This window comes from Microcaecilia unicolor, chromosome 8, assembly GCF_901765095.1.
Source record: "Microcaecilia unicolor chromosome 8, aMicUni1.1, whole genome shotgun sequence".
NCBI lineage: Eukaryota > Metazoa > Chordata > Amphibia > Gymnophiona > Siphonopidae > Microcaecilia > Microcaecilia unicolor.
This window is the reverse complement of record NC_044038.1, coordinates 38,517,847-38,537,308: the sequence shown is the minus strand read 5'-3', so window position 1 is coordinate 38,537,308 and position 19,462 is coordinate 38,517,847. Positions and strand designations below refer to the sequence as shown.

The 19,462-nt window shown below is 42.7% G+C and overlaps 2 protein-coding genes across 7 annotated transcripts in view; one reads left to right on the top strand and one right to left on the bottom strand.

Annotated features, from left to right (window-relative positions):
• Positions 1 to 402: 402 nt before the first annotated feature.
• Positions 403 to 1,537, bottom strand: DEXI (Dexi homolog). The gene has a single exon (XM_030211996.1). It carries the CDS (start codon positions 1,046 to 1,048, stop codon positions 779 to 781), a length of 270 nt encoding a protein of 89 aa, XP_030067856.1. The 5' UTR covers positions 1,049 to 1,537; the 3' UTR covers positions 403 to 778.
• Positions 1,538 to 10,099: 8,562 nt separating this feature from the next.
• Positions 10,100 to 19,462, top strand: part of CLEC16A (C-type lectin domain containing 16A) — a 365,691-nt gene continuing 356,328 nt past the window's right edge. For all 6 annotated transcript variants that reach the window (XM_030211400.1, XM_030211398.1, XM_030211399.1 and 3 more), the window contains exons 1-2: positions 10,100 to 10,275; positions 18,678 to 18,806. In XM_030211400.1, coding sequence (XP_030067260.1) covers positions 10,193 to 10,275; positions 18,678 to 18,806 — 212 coding nt within the window. In that variant the 5' untranslated portion in view covers positions 10,100 to 10,192. The remainder of the gene's footprint in view (positions 10,276 to 18,677; positions 18,807 to 19,462) is intronic.

Sequence of the window (19,462 nt, the reverse complement as noted above, 5' to 3'; positions counted from 1 at the left end):
AAAAACTGAAAAGTACTAAACACCACAGCGTGGCAGCACTTGGAATTTATGTTTCAATGTATGCTATACTATAGCCTAGAAAGGCAGCCCACCGTGATTTGGCTATTTAATGCCAGATCCTGTGGTTTATTATATTATGTAAGCATGAATGTATTTCAAAAGTCAATCCAGATTGAAAAAGTTAGGAATAGCAGTCGATTGTAGCTATTTCTCATTTATATTTTCAGATATTGCGTAGGCAGTTTTTGAAAGACTAGACTTACCTGCTAAGATTGCATAAGATGTTAGCACTCAGTTCTCTGAATTTTAAATGACAAAAACAAATGCGTTTGATCATACATATGGTAGACGAACTCATCCACTACTTCTTCAACACGGGGGAATTGTTTAGTATTGTTTTGGGCCATACACTGAGCCTAATCAGGCACGGTTGCAGATATGAGGTTATATCACTTGCCGCAGTTTAAGTGACTGTGCCTTGCTGTTAGTATGGATATGTCTGCTGTGCTTTGCAGCAGGAATACAGCTTCCAACATTACTGCAGGTTTCCAGTGCCAGGCCCGTCCTTTAACACCGACCAGGGAACTTTCACCTCTGAAAGCACAGGTTGGAAGCATCTCACCAGAAAACAGACCACGTTACTCCTGCACAGGGGCCATTTTGTACAGAACCCAAAATCGCATGCAAGAGTACCACAGAGGCACGGTCCGCAGTTTGCCATGGCTTTAAAAAAAAAAAAGGAAGCGGATTTGCCACCCTCTCCTTTCAATTGCTTTCTTTATTCCAAATATCCGTCGAACACATCCAGCTCGTTGTCCGTATCGTAGAGAACCGAACCTGGATCTGACAGCACCCCCAGATCCACCAAAGCCTGGTCCATGTCTTCGGGCAAGAAAACTATCCCCACATTGAGGACGATGTACTCCATCAGGAAGGCATAGTACAGAATCAGCACATTCACAAAAAACAATCCCACGTAAAACATATAGGGCAGCTCATTTAACGCCGACTCCACAGAATCCAAATGCGCATAAACGGCGGAGGGCATGCAGCTGTGCGGGCTCGCTGGTGCGCTGCAGGCAAAAAAAGAGGAGGAAAAAACATGCGATCAATAAGCGCCCTTCTTCAAGAAGCCCTGCAAGAAAAGAAATCTGTGCCGGTGCAAAGGGAAAGCCACCAGCGTACGCTGCTACTTCTGCACGGGAGAAAGCAAAGCAGCTGAGAGCACAGACTAGTTCCTGGGTAAAAGCGCTACGAGGGGAGGGGGGCAGCGGCGCAGGATCAGCAGCAACACCCCTGCCTCAACAGTAGTCCCTTTACGAACTTATGCAAGTCTGCAACGTCTTCGGAGGCATTTTCCTGGTGGCTGTGGCCGTATCCCCCCTCCTCCTCCTCTCCGGGCTGCTAAAGTTTACTTCGAGGATCGTCCTTGCTCATGGCGGGGGGAGGGGGAGCGAGCTCGGCCGCCGGACAGTGCTGGAGGAGGGATGTGTGGCCCCCTAGCTGCACCATACACTCTATACACACATCCGTTCCACTTCGGAGGCTCTCTGAAACTTACACCCCTCCCTCCCTCCTCCACCCACCAAACCAGTCGCTGCTCCTCCGTTCCCGCCCCCTTCCCTTCTCCCCGCCATTGGCTGACGCGGGCCACCTTCTGCGTTACAGGCAGATGCCTCGTCGGAGCCCCCCTGTCTGCTGATCACGGGGCTGCTGCTGCCGCTCTTGCTTTGTTTATCGGGCAAGTCAGCCAAAACGCTCGCCAGGGTGGCTCATCCTGTGCGCTGTTCCCTTGCCCTTGGCGGTTTCGGGTGGCAGCAGGGGAAAATGGGGCTTTACACATTTTTCACAGTAATGCAGCACGAGTTTGCGCAAGGTTGGCAAATTTGCAATAGGCATCTTATGCAATAATGGGTTGGCAGCGTACAGCTGCTGCTAAGGTAGTAGGCATAGCCCCCGGGGGGAGGGGGTCATTCTTGAGCAAAGCCCTCTAACCTATCATAATACATTGACACCTGGTTACTGCCACTGGCAGACACAGGACATTTTTGACAGGACATTGACACCTGGTTACTGCCACTGACAGACAAATCCTTTCTTCTTAATAGAGTGAAAGGTGAAAAATATATTCCTGCACATCCTCTGGATTTAATCTTTGGCAAGAGGAATCATATATACCTGCATTCTTTATGTACTCTGTAGGGAAATTAATCGTGTTCCTTGGGAAGAACCCTGTCTTTCTTTCACTGTCTAATTTTTGTAAATTAAATACTTACAAATGACTGCCCTGGGCCCCCTGTTTACTAAGCCGTGATAGTGCCAAAACAAACCAATCACTTTGAGGATCCCTTTTATAAAGGTGCACTAGCATTTTTACATCTATGTTTACTAAGGTGTGCTATGGGCGCGTTAGCGTTTTTAACGTGCATAAATGGTTTACGTGCGTTAAACGCTAATGCCCATAGAAATGTATAGGCGCATTAGCGTTTAACGTGCCTTAAATTTAAAGGTACGTTAGAAATGCTAATGCACTTTAGTAAACATACCCCTTAGTGTGCGCTGTGTAGATGCCCATAGGAATATATATGATATATTCTTTATATGGACAGGGACGAGTGAAACACTGCTACAGTTTATAGACTGGTTAAATACTTTGGATAATAATCTGCAATTTACAGCCACATATAATCAGCAGTACATTAACTTTTTGGACATTCATATTATGAATATAGAAGGAATGATTATTACGTCACTATACAGTAAAAGTACAGACCAAAATAATTATTTACATTATGATAGTTTTCACCCCCTCCATCTGAAAAACAATCTGTCAGTAGGGCAATTTCTTCGATTGCGGAGATTATGTTCCTCCCTCGAGGATTTCAAATATCATGCAAAACAACTTACAGGAAAATTTCTTTTACGAGGCTATCCACCGAAAATTGTGCGTAAGGCCTATTTGAGAGCACGCTATGCTCAATGAGAATTACTTTTGAATTATACAAATATGGAAGTGCAAAATCGATTAGTTTGTGTGCTGCCTTATTCTTCACTGGTGAAAGATATAATTCAAAGTATTATGTCGCATTGGCATCTGCTACAACTGGATACTGTGTTCCTGGAAAAACCTTTGATAGCATTTACACAATCCAGAAATATTGGAGAGATTCTATCCTGGAAAAAGCATTATCGTACCACTCTACAGGAGCCTCTGAATCATGCTCAATGTGGTCAATGTCAGTGGTGTCAGAGCTCAATGACTGGGCCGCCTTGGCTTGATCCTAAATCTAAATGTATTTTCAAATCAACTGGTATATCAAATTGTACTACCAGGATGGTGATCTATATTATTCAATGCCCTTGTGAAAAATATATGTTGGACGTAGTATGAGACCTATAAGAACACGACTCACTGAACATAAGTCTAGGATCTCTGCTAATAAAATAGAAGTACCTCTGGTCCAGCATTGGACAGAATATCATCATAGTTTAACAGATATACAATGGCGGATAATTGATCAAGTTAAAGAGGGCTGGGAGGGTGGTAATTTAGAAAAGCTTTTGAATTACAGAGAACAATTCTGGATCTTCACTTTGAATACTATAGAACCCCATGGTTTAAATCATGAAATTGAATTGACAACGTTGATTTGAGTGATGCCCTATTATTTTAGAGTATGCGTGTGCCTGAACAGCTGTTCAGGCCGGAAGTGTGATTGACGCTGTGGCTGCTTAATCTATAAAACTTCTCGTTCAATATGACAGTGGCCATCTTAGAATGCCGCTATGAGGAAACAGCTCTGCTTATATTTGGCTTCTGCCCCAACTGGAGGGTTTGGAATGAGAAATAGTTTGTTTACTCTTGATGTTCTCTTAAAATTGCCCTTGATTTATTTCATAGGAGACTACCTTAACACAGCGTACAGCGAAACATAGACCTATGTTGGTGAAACCGAGTCTCCAGTACAGGGCCCCGAGAGCTGGAGCCGGGCCCGGGACAAGGCCGCCCCGGGCCCCCCCACCCGAGGTCGCTGCCCACCCGAGATCGCTGGGCCCCGCCCACCCGAGGTCACCGCCCACCCAAGATCACCGGGCCCCCCCGCCGCCCACCCACCCGAGGTTGCCAGGCCCCCCTCCACCCGCTATCGAGCCGGGCCCTCCGAACTAACCTTAAGCCTCCTTTCACTTCGCAGCAAGCAGCGGCAGGGCAGACCTCTCCTTCTTCCTTCCATACCCCGCCCTCTAGGACGTTACGTCAGGCGAGGGCGGGACATGGAAGGAAGGAGTGGCCTGCCCTGCTGCTGCTTGCTGCGAAGTGAAAGGAGGCTTAAGGTTAGTTCTGGGAGTGACGGAGGGTGGGCCTGGCGGCGGCAGCGCCGGGCCCCCCTGGAGGCCTGGGCCCCGGGACGTTTGTCCCCCCCTCTCGGCGGCCCTGCTCCAGTATGAACTCTACTAAAGCTGAGAAAGCTAAGTACTCTATTGAAGATTAATAATAATTAAGCAATCTCTACATAATTTATAATACTGAGATCATAAAAAAAAGAAAAATAGATAAAAAGAAAGATATGAACTTTGAAAATATCTATACTAGGATCAATGAGGATTGCGGCGGTGCCCCTTAAAATCTGCTTGGCTCAGTTTAGCCAATACGGAAGCACACACGCTGATCTGATGATCCTATTGAAAGAAAAACTGCCTAATTAGACCTCAATGTATTGATTAAAAATATTTAATGTGAAGCTGAGTATAATGAAGTAGTTGATTGATGCACTCCCTTCACTATTTAGTATTAATATATGCCTAGGTAATACGTTCATAGGAATATTATGGGCATCTACATGGTTAGCACATGATAATTTTTAGTGCACTTTTAAGACCCCCTGAATGGGCTCTGTTAGTATTGACGCACAGCTTAGTAAACGGGGGGGGGGGGGGGGGGGGGGGGGGGATATGGTTTGTTCATGCAATTTTTTTACAATCTAAGAATATTCCCTTATTCCATTCCAGTTATAGGTTCAATGAACTGTGATAGTAAGCTCTGTGAAAATTGTTTCCTTATTGGTTAATGGTTTCATTACTTCTAATCATTCTAATCATCTCTCCACACTCGTCCTTCCCTACACCCCTTCCCGTGCACTCCGCTCCATGGATAAATCCTTCTTATCTGTTCCCTTCTCCACTACTGCCAACTACAGACTTCGCACCTTCTGTCTCGCTGCACCCTACGCCTGGAATAAACTTCCTGAGTCCCTACGTCTTGCCCCATCCTTGGCCACCTTTAAATCTAGACTGAAAGCCCACCTCTTTAACATTGCTTTTGACTCATAACCACTTGTAACCACTCACCTCCACCTACCCTCCTCTCCTCCTTCCTGTACACATTAATTGATTTGATTTACTTACTTTATTTTTGTCTATTAGATTGTAAGCTCTTTGAACAGGGACTGTCTTTCTTCTATGTTTGTGCAGCGCTGCGTACGCCTTGTAGCACTATAGAAATGCTAAATAGTAGTAATAGTAGTACTACTAGATGTATACAGTGCTGTACACATTATATGCAGGTACTTTCTTTTGTCCCTAGAGGGCTCACAATCTAAGTTTTGGTACCTGGGGCAATGGAGGGTTAAGTGAGTTGGTCAATGTCACAAGCAACTGCAGTGGGAATTGAACCCAGGTTACCAGGATCAAAGCCCACTGCATTAACCATTAGGCCACTCGTCCACTGATGCCCTAAGAGTCTAAGAACCCCAGACAGCGAGTCCAGGGTACAGCATACTGCCTGTTACCCAATTTAAATGATTTTCAGTAAAGCTGAGATTCATATCTGCCCTCATTGTCATAGGAAAGCATAGGCATAGTCTGGGGAGCATGTGTGGAGGGACAATACCCCCCTAAAACAATGTGGACATGCTAAGAATACAGCTGAAATAGAGCTATGGCCAACACATATTTCAACAGTATGGGTGGTAAGAACTTGTACATGTACTTTACTGCTGATCCCATGACCCCCTCCCTCTGTTCGCAAAGCTATAGAATTAGGTGGAAAATGTGCAACTACTAGGGGGCACTAATTGCACTTGTAATTGAGAGAATACTTGCAATTACATGTGTCAGAGGTGCAAATAATTGGCATTGTATACATTTCAGCTGTGTATAATCTGGCCAGGCAAAATATTATCTCTCTATATCTGATTGCTTAATTCTATTGTCATCCATGTTCTTTATGTAATACCAATTGTATCTTTTACTCTGGAATGGCGAATGCCATGATGGAACATTGTAAGCCACATTGAGCCTGCAAATAGGTGGGAAAATGTGGGCTACAAATGCAACAAATAAATAAATAAATCCAGCAATCACAAGGAACTGCTTCAGGGGAGGTCCAAAATTGACCTCCCCTGAGAGAGAGAGAGAGAGAGAGGCCCTTAGTGCATAAGGCCCTTAGACAAATATCAGTGCTGTCTAGCAACAGAAGCCAAAGAGTAGGGGCCCCCATTCAGTACTGACCTCACTGCAAGCTCCAAAGAGCAGATACAGGAATAGGCTTATAAGCATGATTATCAGCATCAACAGACCCAAGTAAACAAAAGGTGCTGAAATATGAAGACAAACATCCAGAATTGGCCTCAACAAATATAATAGAAGGAACGAGTGAGAACCTACCAGGACAGATAGGGAAGGAGGCAACAGAATTTGTAAATCAAGAGATAAAACCACTATAAGAGTTAGAGCAGTAAACAAGGGGAAAATGGCAAATATATAATTACAGTGGGAAATATAAAATGCTGCTCTGTGACTCATCTCTCTCTCTCTCTTTGATCCCTGTGGATATGCACCAAGCCATGAATAGCTTATGGGGGCTACCACAAGTGTAATGGTTTCCATGGCAGGCCGTAAGTGAGGTGAGGTTACCAGCACTACTCCTGACCATCCAAGGGCAAAGTACGTTTGTCCAAGGCCACAAGGAGCAGCTGTTGAATTTGAACCTGGGTCCTCTGGTTCCCACCTACTGCTCTAACCCGTAAGTTATTTCTCTGCCTTCTACAAATCATATATCAATCATAACCAGACACAGGAATGGTTACAGAGAAGTGAATGCAAACCAAAGAATGGAAACTGTGCAAGGACTATAACACTGTTATATCAGAAAAGGACTGGGGTCATGACTGTAAGAGAACTGTGGAGAATGAAGAGGTTGTGTTCACCTGGGACATCTCTATTCCAAATAATAAGAATGCTTCCCATAAGAAAACTAGTGGTAAAGGAGAAAATATGAGAATGGCATTGATTAAAGAAGCATCGGTGCCACATTTTTATTCTGTACAGTGTGGAAAAGGAGATTGTCACGTACTACGAAAATGTGGCAGAAAGTTACAGAAATAATCCCAATTGTTTTTAGTGCCACTGGCCTGATTAAAAAGAAAAAGAAATTCCAAACACTCCTTGATATGTTGTCTCTATATATATTACATTCTATGAACTACAAAAAGCTCTCTTTGGGCACAATCGAAGAATGATGGACAGCATTAGCAGTAAATTTGAGACTGAGATTATACTCGGCATACCCTGGTTTAGGAATGGGGTTTATTACTGTACAAAACTAACCGAGTTGGAGACAATGCCCCCCCCCCCCCAGAGACTCTGTCATATGTATCTGTGCAGTGCTATGTTTGATTAGTAGTGCTGTAGAAATGTTACTAATAGTAATAAACAGGTAGACAACCATATAGACACAAGTCTGCATGCAGAGGAGCAGCCAGTCTTCCACAACATATCCATACTGAGCCTTCGTTCAAAAAATGTAAAACCCTCCTCAAAACATGGTTGTTTCACTTATCCTTTGGTTGAACTCCTTCCTTCTCCCCCCCCCCCCTATTTCTATCTTCCCACACCTCTTCCCTGGGGTAGTGGAATGCCTTTTTGGTTGTGGGACCCAAGTTCCACCCTTCAACCCCACCATCTCCCCTAGCTTTCCCTACAGCCCGATAGTCCTTCCTCATGGTGTCCTGCATCTCTCTTCTTTCCTACCTCTTAACCCCCACCTGTGGTTTCCAGTATTTCTCTCCTTCTCTACCTCTCTATGAGGAAAAGCTAAAGTGGTTAGGGCTCTTCAGCTTGGAGAAGAGACAGCAAAGGAGAGATATGATAGAGGTTTATAAAATACTGAGGAGTGGAACGGATAGACGTGAATTGCTTGTTTACTGGAAAGAGTAAACAAGCGATTCATGTCTATCCGTGATAAAATAAAACCAGATAAAATATTTCTTCACTCAATGCGTAATTACAGTCTGGAATTCGTTGCCAGAAAGTGTAAAGCAGTTAGCTTAGCAGGGTTTAAAAATGCTTTGGAAAATTTCCTAAAAAAAAAGTCCCTAAGCCACTATTAAGATGGACTTGGGAAAATCCACTGCTTATTTCTAGGATAAGCCACATAAAAATCTGTTTTACTGTTTTGAGATCTTGCCAGTGACTTATGAACTGGATTGGCCACTGTTGGAAAGAGGATACTGGGCTTGATGGACCTTCGGTCTGTCCCAGTATGGTAACGCTTATGTTCTCCATGGTGCCCAGAATTTCTATCTTTCCATACCTCTCAACCCCCCCCCCATCTGTAGTGTTCAGTATTTTTCTTCTTCCCTACCTCTGAACACCCCCACCCCCACCCCCAAGATGTCCAGCATTTCTTTCTTTCCCTCCCTCCCCACCCAGTAATAAGATGCCTAACCGTATGTGCTTTTCCCCCCAATATCTTGGCACATTTTCTAACAGACTGAAACAGATTATCTGGTAGTAGCTGCAGATGATGCTATGACTGACAAAGGAGAACGCACTCACCCTGGCACAGCAAATTCAGCAAGACATGGTGTTTCTGATTTATTCAGGGACTAAGGCTACATAAGCAAAACTTGGCAATTTTTTTCTCCCAAACACCAAGTAGTAGGGGCAGACCAAACAAACCTCCAGCAGTCATCAAATAGTTGTAAAGGGCTGGATTCTATATATGGCGCCTTAAAAATCAGTGCCAAAAAAATACACCTAGGCGTATTCTATAAACTATGTCTAAAATTAGGTGTGGTTTATAGAGTACACCTAGTGTACATGCCTGTGTCTAACTCTAGGTGCATCCATTTATGCCAAATAAAACTTGGTGTAAATACTAAATACTGGTGCCTAAGTTAGGCGCAGAGCAGGTGTATTCTATGACTGTGCACATAGATTTGTGGAACACCCACAGGCTGCCCATTCCACACCCCCTTTTTGGCAACGCACATTAGAATTAACGTGCACCACCTTACAGAATATATTTAGCAAGTTGTGTGTATAAATTCTAATTAATACCAATTAGTATCAATAATTGCTTAAGTGGAAATTATCAGCACTGATTGGCTTGTTAAGTAATTAAATTGCATGCACAAATCCAGAATAGGACCCAGATTTATGCATGCAATTTTGGTCATGCTACATATTGGTTAGAGCTTCCATTGCCTCAGGTACAAACAGATTGTGAGCCCTGAAGTGCCAAGGATATACCCAGTGATACCTGAAAGTAAGCTTGCCTTGAGCTACTACTGAAAAAGGTGTGAGCAAAATCCAAATATAGAATCTGGGGGGAAATGTATTAGTGAAGCACCTCAACATAAAAAGGACCCGACATAGGACCGCAGGGGTTAGTTTCACAAGCAAGTATTAATGCTCCTTGGTCTCCTTCATGCTGTGCTGTCACTTCCCCTCTCTGGCACCTCTCATTCTTCTTTCTGGATGGGTTTAGCACACTCCCTGTTCTTCTGATAGTGAAAACTGCCAGAAATCCCCCACACGCAATAAATACCGCTATTCCTTTTCAAATCCTCCTCCCCCACCCTGTCACGGATCACGACGTCGTCCTGCCCAGCACCACAACGGAGGAAACAAACAACCGACGCTCCATCCTTTCCTTCCCACCCCTCTGTTGTAATCCACAGCAGGCACGGTGCTTCATGGGATTTGTAGTTTGTGGGGGCTTACATCGCCTGAAGAAAATGATGCGGTGACGGGCGAATAAACAACAAGTCCCGGCGTGCTCGGCGCGTGATGACACCACCCCCGGCGCCCCTAGTTCCGGGCTGAGTCGCTGGTGCTGCCGACCGAGGCTGGCCGTTGCTGGGACGGTGTTGATGGACTGAGGCAAGGGAGAAAGCCGGCGCCGGCAGAGATGTTCGGCCGATCGCGAAGCTGGGGGGGCGGTAGCGGGCCCGGGAGGTCCTCCCGCAGCATTCACTCCTTGGACCATTTGAAGTAAGTGGTGTGCGATGGCTGTCCGGGGTGATGGAAGGGAAATGGGGGGTGGGGGCAGCTGGAGTCCCAGCCACCGATGGACTGTCCCCCCGGTGGGACCACCAGAATCTCCATGAATATTGGCAGTCTGGATATATTTCCTCCTTTCACAGAGTGTCGGTTTGTTCTACAGATAATCGAATTATTGCTGCTCAACTACAAGCGAATAGCAGCAGCCCTCCTGTTGCATAATTATGATAAGCATTTGGATTTTACTGATCAATTAGATCATTCTAGTTAAGTCTACCGATTCTTCAGCATTAGTCGGGTGATAGTAATTTTAGGTGTCAATATCCATGTCGCCTCTAGCTTCTGATGGTTTGTCATGTACAGATTAACGCACTAACAGCCATACATAAAATAGTTTAGTTTTAATCTTAGAAATATTTTATGGGGTAGGTATTAAACGTTGTTGGTATCATTAAGGTGCTGTTTTGAAGTGTGCTTATCAGTATGATGACCCATTCAAGCCCAAATGGGCCCTTTTCTTAAAGTTTAGCATGCATTGAGTGCCATGTGGCCTAGGTATAAAATAGAATGCACAGCATATAGTGCAGTGCTGCAAAGTTACCCATTCCAGGAGGGAGACCTTTTGGCTGGGCCTGGATTTCTGCCATCCTCATCCTGGTGCACTATGGGACCTGAAGCACTGATTTCAATGGATAGAATCCTGGGCTTTGGGATGTAAGTTTAAAACTAGGGCCGGCCAAAAAGTCTCCCTCCTGGAATGGGTAACTTGGCAGCTCTGTATAGTGCGTACTGAACTTTAGTAAAAGGGCCTCAGAGCTGTCATATGACTCAGTTCCAACAGGGAGATTTTTTTGGCCAGTCCTGGTTTTAAACTTATCGCCCAAAGCAGTGTGGGTATTTGTAGTCCTTGGTTCTACTCATTGAAATCAGCGCTGACGATCCCATAATTCACCAGGATGAGGTTGGCAGAAATCCAGGACTGGCCTCAAATCTCCCTCCTGGATCTGGATAACTTGAAAGCTCTGGTGTTTGGCTGTTGTTTTTTCAATTCTTCTAGCAAGGCGATTTTATTTACGAGTGTTGGATCTTGCCTTGACATTTTTCAGCGTACCCCACAGCAGCACGTGTATGCAAAGAGTGGCAGCCCACATAAACTTAAGGGTTGGTGACGTATCGATGATGTTTTACGTATGCTACTGCACCAAATGGCGCATTGTCCCAAATAAGCAAAATCGTTGCATCTTTACAACTGTGCTTTGTTTCTGTTCTCCGGGTTTTGGGCCAAAGTGCGGCTGCCCCGATAAGCGATGTCCCAATTAACCGGAATCCACTGTATTTCAAACATTTCATAGCCAACAACTCCTGCATATTCTGGACCTGTTCCACTAAAGGCAACAAAGGTGAAAGATGTCCAGAATTTAATCGACAAATACATTCCTGAAGCTCACAGATTTCTACCATCAGATTGTAGATGCAGATAGTTCAGCAGATGAAATGAAAGAGGACTGTAAATGAATTTAGGATATAAACTGTGCTTCTTTTATTAGCACAGCTGTTTCATTATTAATTGGATATTAATATTTAAACAAAAATATATTAAGCTTTAGACAGTAGTCTTCATTTTATTTTGGTTACTGTAACATTGTTTTGATGTCATATAACAAAGTTACAGGAAAACGTCTAAATACAAGAATTGCCTCATTAGTGCAGTACCTATAGTTTCAGGTCTGGGTGTTCCAAGTGTTTTCTGCAATTACTATGTACAGGGAGTTGCCATTACACCCGTCAGCAATTTAGGTTCACTGTTGTCTCCTATATCACAGTTTATTTCCTGGAAACCGTGAGTAGTGCTGTAAATGACAGTAGAGTATCTTACATTGCATAGATTATTTTGTTTAAGATGGAAGCAAAGTTCCTGAAGGTAGTTTTTGAAGATTTTACCAATTGAGCCTAGTAATTCTATAACACAGTTGACATCTAATCCAGTTCATCAGGCTGTTTGCAAGTAAGAATGTAACATCTGGAGATAACAAAACTATTTTTAACTGCTAAACACCCTGGAACCAGGTTGTGGTTTTGTAGTGCGTGAGACCTAAGTTCAATCTCTTTATCTTGGTACATATAGGGGTTCACTTTTGTTGCCGACCAAAGCCCAGGTTTCAATGTGCAGAGGAGCTAATTGCGTGCTGCTGAGCAGCATCTGCTGTCGTCAAGGTGACATTCAGGCCTGCTGAAGAGGGAGTTTCCTGCCCAGCTATTGTGCTAACATAAACCACTGTTGATGTAGACCGAGAGTCACTATTTCATATTAAGTGGTGGACAAAATTAGGTTGAAATTACAGTAACATACTTGCTCCCTGATAATCTTGCTTTTTTAAAACATCAACTGGATCATTATTCAGTTCTTCTCTAAGCATCTCCCAGATCTGTTGTCACTGCCCTGTAAACCATGGTGCTCATTTTCAAAGCAGATGGACCTTTTTTTAGGCATTTTAAGATGTCCATCTGCTAAAAACATCTAAATCCTGATTTTGGAAAGTCAGAATGTGGACTTTTCATCCAAATAGCAAGGGAGCATGTTGTGGGCGGAACTAGGGAGGGCTGAAAAGTAGGATGTCCAACAGCGATTTTCGAACAGGAAGAAACGTCCATGTCTAAAATGGATGTTGTTTTTTTTTCCTTAGACCTGTTCGGCACATCCAAGTTAAAATAAATAAATAAATAAATAAAAGATTGAGCAGCTGACCACTGGAGGGATGATACCTCCTTAATCCACCAGTGTGGTTGCTGTCTCCCTCCCTCTCCCCTAAAAGTGAAACTGGAAAGGAAAACCAGGCTCTGTCATCTGCAGGTATTATGGCCATTCTTAACAAAGCAATAAGCAGGTCAGAGGAGCAGCCAAGTGGTTAGTGAAGTGAACTGTGACAAGAGACCCAGGTTCAAGTCCTACTTTTTTTTTTTTTTCAATTTTGGGCCTTCCGGAAACAGAGAAATACCTACTGAACCTAACTAAATATATGACACCTGCAAGCCTGAAGGCTGTTGAAATGGTGTATGTTCAGGTACAGTAAGTATTTTTCAGGTCCTAGGGGGGTCACATGAACAAAAAAAGAGTTATAATGGGGTTTGAACCTGTGTCCCTTGGTTTAGAGTCCATTGCACTAACCACTGGTCCTGTAAGAAAGCAGAAATTTTGTTTATAAAACGCAGTTGGAAGTGGATCTTATGGGGTTGTTGCCGATTTCATAGACCATATTATTTTAGATAATTCTGGTTGGTTAAAGCTGGTGAGAGTGTCACCTCCTATTGAGTCTTGTAATGGCTATGAGAATAATTGGTGAGAAAAGGCACATAAGGAGATTGGTTATTTACAATCTTTTTCTGAAAAACAAGGGCAAAATCATCAGCATCTATGGAAGAGCATTATTTATTTATTACATTTGTATCCCACATTTTCCCACCTATTTGCAGGCTCAATGTGGCTTGCTTAGTACCATAAAGGTGTTCGTCAAGTCCGGTAGAGGAACAAATACAAGGTGATGTTGTGGTCGAATAAGGTACGTGTGTTACAGGCACAATAGGGGTCGAAGATAGAGAAGGTTATATAGTGTCAAATACGAGCTTTGGTTTTGCTGTGTTGCAGAGTTTAGGCATTTATGTTTGGTCGGTAGGGTATGCCTTTTTGAACAGGTTGGTTTTTAGTGATTTCCTGAGATTTAGATGGTCGTAGGTTGTTTTCACAGCTTTTGGCAGTGCGTTCCATAGTTGTGTGCTTATATAGGAGAAGCTGGATGCATAGGTTGCTTTGTATTTGAGTCCTTTGCAGTTTGGGTAGTGGAGGTTTAGGTATGTTTGGGGTTATCCGGTTCTGTTTCTGGTTGGTAGATCTATGAGGTCTGTCGTGTATCCTGGGACTTGTGGACCAGGGTGCAGATTTTGAAGGAAATACGTTCTTTGATTGGGAGCCAATCCAGTTTTTCTCCGAGGGGTTTGGCACTTTCAAATCGTGTTTTACTGAATATCAGCCTGGCTGCTGTGTTTTGGGCGGTCTGGAGTTTCTTTGTGAGTTGTTCTTTACATCCCGCATAGATTCCATTGCAGTAGTGGTGGAGGAGTTGCCTAGTGGTTAGGGTGGTGGACTTTTGTCCTGGGGAACTGAGGAACTGAGTTCGATTCCCACTTCAGGCACAGGCAGCTCCTTGTGACTCTGGGCAAGTCACTTAACCCTCCATTTCCCCAGGTACAAATAAGTACCTGTATACAATATGTAAGCCGCATTGAGCCTACCATGAGTGGGAAAGCGCGGGGTACAAATGTAACAAAAAAAAAAAAGTAGTCTGCATGGCTTAGTACCATTGATTGTATTAAGTTATGAAATATTTCTCTCGGGAAGAAAAGTTTTACGCGTTTAACTTTCCACATTGAGTGGAACATTTTCTTTGTAGTGGAGTTTACTTGGCTCTCAAGTGTAAGATTGCAGTCGATTGTAACGCCGAGTATTTTTAGGCTGTTTGAGATAGGGAGGGTGTGGTCTGGGGATCACCATTATCACCAATACTCTTCAACATAATGATGATCCCACTGGCCAAGTCCTTATCCAATCAAGGCCTCAACCCGTTCATCTGTGCAGACGATGTCACAATTTACATCCCCTTCAGACACGATCTGACAGAAATCACCAACAAAATCAAGCTCGGTCTGAACACCACGGACTCATGGGCAAATTCATTTCAACTGAAACTGAACACTGAAAAAACACACTGCCTCATCCTCTCATCCCAACACAATAAGTACAAACCCACAAGGTTGCATGGATGAACGGGTTGAGGCCTTGATTGGATAAGGACTTGGCCAGTGGGATCATCATGTTGTTGAAGAGTATTGGTGATAATGGTGATCCTTGAGGTACTCCGCAGTCTGCTTTCCACGGTGGTGATATGTTTGAATTTGATTTTACTTGGTATGTTCTGGTGGTTAGAAAACCCTTGATCCAGCTAAGTATATTTCCACCAATCCCGAAGTGGTTTAGGAGTCGTAGTAGTATATTGTGGTTTACCGTGTCGAATGCGCTCGACATGTCAAATTGGAGGAGAAGTATGCTTTTACCTGTAACTATTTCATGCTTGAATTTGGCCAGGAGAGTGACTAGTACAGTTTCAGTACTATGGAGGGGGCGGAAACCTGATTGTGATTCATGTAGTATTGAGAACTTGTCCATGTAGTCAGTTAGCTGTTTGGTCACCAAACTCTCCATCAGTTTGACTACTAGTGGGATAGATGCGACTGGGCAGTAGTTGGCGAGATCGTTTGTTTTTTTTTTTCTTAGTGTCTTTTGGTGTTGGGGTGAGTAGGATGTTGCCATGTTCCTCAGGGAAGAGACCTTGTTTTGGAGCATGTAGTTTAGGTGGGATGTGAGGTCTTCTATGAAGAGATCGGGGGCGGATTTAAGTAGATGGCTGGGGCAGGTGTCCAGTTTGCAGTGGGTATTGGAGAACCTATGAGTCGCCTGGGTAACTGATTCAATGGTGAGGAGAGCAAATTTTGACCAGGTACGGAAGCTTTATACTTACCAGCAACGTTCTGAACTAGTTGTCTCTTAAGCAAAGTAAAGGCCCTGGTGAGAATGTATTGTGTACAATGACACCTAGATCTTTTTCTTGAGTGCTGTGACTCCTAACATGTATGTTGGCATCAGGTAACTATGATGATTCGGATTATTCTTCCCAGTGTGCATCGCTTTGCATTTGTCTACATTAAAATTTCATCTGTCATTTGGAATCCAAGTCTTCCAGTTTCCTAAGGTCTTCCTGCAGTTTTTCACAGTCCGCATGTGTTTTAACAACTTTAATTTTGTAGATAATTTTATTAATATGTTAAATAGCACTGGTTCCAGTACAGATCCTTGTGGCACTCTACTGTTCACCATCTTCCATTGAGAAAATATTTGACAGAGTCCTTCAATGGTTCAAAAGTTTCCTCAAGTTAAGAGCATATCAAGTGAAATTCATAGGTCTCATCTCCCCATCATTGACTCCTGTATGTGGTGTGCCACAAGGTTGTCTGTTATCTCCTATCCTCTTTAACATCATCATGGCCCCACTTGGGAGGAATCTAGAAGAAAATTATTATTATTATTTATTGCATTTGTATCCCACCTATTTGCAGGCTCAAAGTGGCTTACATAGTTTTGTTGTAACAGTTAATCCTGGATGTCAGGTACAATTATTGTTGTGCAATATTATTTGTACAGCGCTGCGTAACCCTAGTAGCGCTCTAGAAATTAAGTAGTAGTAGATTAATTAGGGGAAGAAGTAGAGAGAAGAAGGAAGGAATTTAGTAGGAATGTTAAACGATGGATTTTCTTCAGCACCCTTATTTATGTAGATGACATGACCATTTACATACCTTTCAATAACAATTTAAGCAACATTTTGAATGTTGTTAAAGCAGGACTAGACCTGATGGAATCATGGGCATCCACCTTCAAACTAAAACTAAATAGGGAAATAAATTCCTAGTCCTTACTGATCCATTCCATTCATTCCTTGCCAAAGAATTTGTTATAGATCAATTAAAGTCCCCTCTAGACTAGAACATGAAAATTCTAGGTATTGCAATCGATCCACGCTTTTCTTTTGATCTGCAAGTATCTCTAGTAATAAAGGAAGTCTTTAAAACCTTATGGAGTTTGTAAAGAATAAGTACATAAGCATCACCATGCTGGGACAGACCAAGGGTCCATCCAGCCCAGCACCCTGTCACCGACAGCGGCCAAAAGAACAAGCAATTTGTCCCGCCCATCCTAGAAATACAGTATTCCCTCGTCCATTCAATAACCTTCTATGGCTTTTTCCTCCAGGAAGCCGTCCAACCCCTTTTTGAAGTCCGCTAAGTTATCCACCATAACCACCTTTTCCGGCAGCGAATTCAAGAGTTTAAGTATGCGTTGAGTGAAGAAATATTTCCTCCGATTCATTTTAAATTTACCACACTGCAGCTTCATCGCATGCCCCCTTGTCCTAATATTTTTGGAAAGCGTAAACAGACGCTCCACATCAACCCGTTCCATTCCACTCATTATCTTATAGACCTCTATCATATCTCCCCTCAGCCGCCTTTTCGCCAGGCTGAAGAGCCCCAGCCTCTTCAGCCTATCCTGATAGGGAAGCCGTCCCAACCCCTGTATCATCTTTGTCACCTTTCTCTGCACCTTTTCCAATTCCACTATGTCTTTTTTTGAGGTGCAGTGACCAGAATTGAACACAGTACTTGAGATGTGGTCGCACCATGTAGCGATACAATGGCAGAATAATATCCTTATTTTTGTTTTCCATCCCTTTCCTAATGATACCCAACATTCTATTTGCTTTCCTAGCCGCAGCAGCACATTGAGCAGAAGTTTGCAACGTATCATCAACGACGACACCTAGATCCGTTTCTTGGTCCGTGACGCCCAACGCTGAACCTTGCATGATGTAGTTATAATTTGAGTTCCTCTTTCCCACGTTCATCGCTTTGCACTTGTTCACATTAAACGTCATCTGCCATTTAGACTCCCAGTCTTGTATGGTCCTCTTGTAGTTTTTCACAATCTTCCCGCGATTTGACTAGACCCCTTTTCTCAAAAGAAAATTTCAGAAACTTAGCCCAAACCCTAGTACTATCCCAATTTGATTTTTGTAGTGCAGTATATGCAGGATGCAAGGATAGTGTCATAAAGAAACTACAAACTACCCAAAATACTCCCTCAAGACTTGTATATAATTTTCATGATTTAACATTCACCAAAAAATAAGCTTGTACATCTTGAGTCTTCTAAAGATTTTTTTTTCTGAACTGCCCAAATTCATCACTGGTCCATTATAGCATTTTTTAAAATGTGTTTATATGAAATCTGCTACATAACTTTCTATAGTGAAACTCTATTCTTCCTTCATTCAATAATAACTGGTATACAGTCAAACAATAAAGATGTGTTGTCTCTTAGCTTAAGTTATCGGCTGTAGAGGATTATTAGCGCCCGACATGAAACATGTTCCACCGACTCACGGCTTTCTCAAAGATCATTCCCCCCCTCTTCTTAATGCCAAGCCATTGTATGCAAAAGTAACTGCACACTGCTGATTAGCATGGAAGCTTTTGCCACCTAGTAAATAGGTGACGGTAACAGCTCATGCACTAATGGCCACATGCTAATTGGGATGTTAGTGAGTGGCCATTAAGGGGAAAATTGACATAGCACAGGTCAGTTTTTAGCGCAGCTTATTAAAAGGGCACCAAAGTGTTTGTGAATCAGTGGTCAAGATTTAAGATATATTTTATAAAACCTAAACTGTATGTAAATGGGGAAAACATGCATTTCTGACTTATTTTGTCTGCCTTTTGTCTCTCAGGTATATGTATCACGTTTTGACGAAAAACACCACAGTGACTGATCACAATCGAAATCTCTTGGTGGAGACCATTCGCTCTATTACGGAGATTCTTATCTGGGGAGATCAAAATGATAGCTCGGTGTTTGAGTAAGTCCTTCCATGCTCCCATTGGTTCTTTTCCTTGTTTCTGTGATGGGCAGGTTACAAATACAATAAATGAAAGGAAACGATTTATTATTTTGTAAATTTCTATCCTGTATTACCTATAAAAACTAAGTGAGTTACAATTAAATATCCATAAAATCAAGACATACTAATAACAAATATCTATCTATATTTGAATCTGTTTATTAACTTGGAATATCTACATAAACAATAAACAATAGTCAAATAAGACAACAATTATGAGTACAAAACAGCATTCCAAGCACGTTTTCCATTAGAAAAACCTTCCCCCCGGTAATATTACAGCTGCATCTGTAAGCTCCATGAGCGCCTTTTCAAATAAACAACAAACATCTATCTAATAAATAAAACAAAATATTTTGTCTAAGGATGATTTCGTGATTTACATAATTCATCTTGCTATCCCATTTGGAACTGAAATAAAGTAAATTCTTTTTATATATCGTTTATTCTTGATATTTTGCCTAAGCTCTAAACTGATGTTATGCCAAGCTTTAAAATGCAACCTAAAATACTAAACTAGACTCTAAAACACTAGTTATATAAAGCCCTAACAGAGACTTAGAAGGCTACACTATTATTTAAACTGACTTTTGGGCTCATTTTCAAAACAGAAA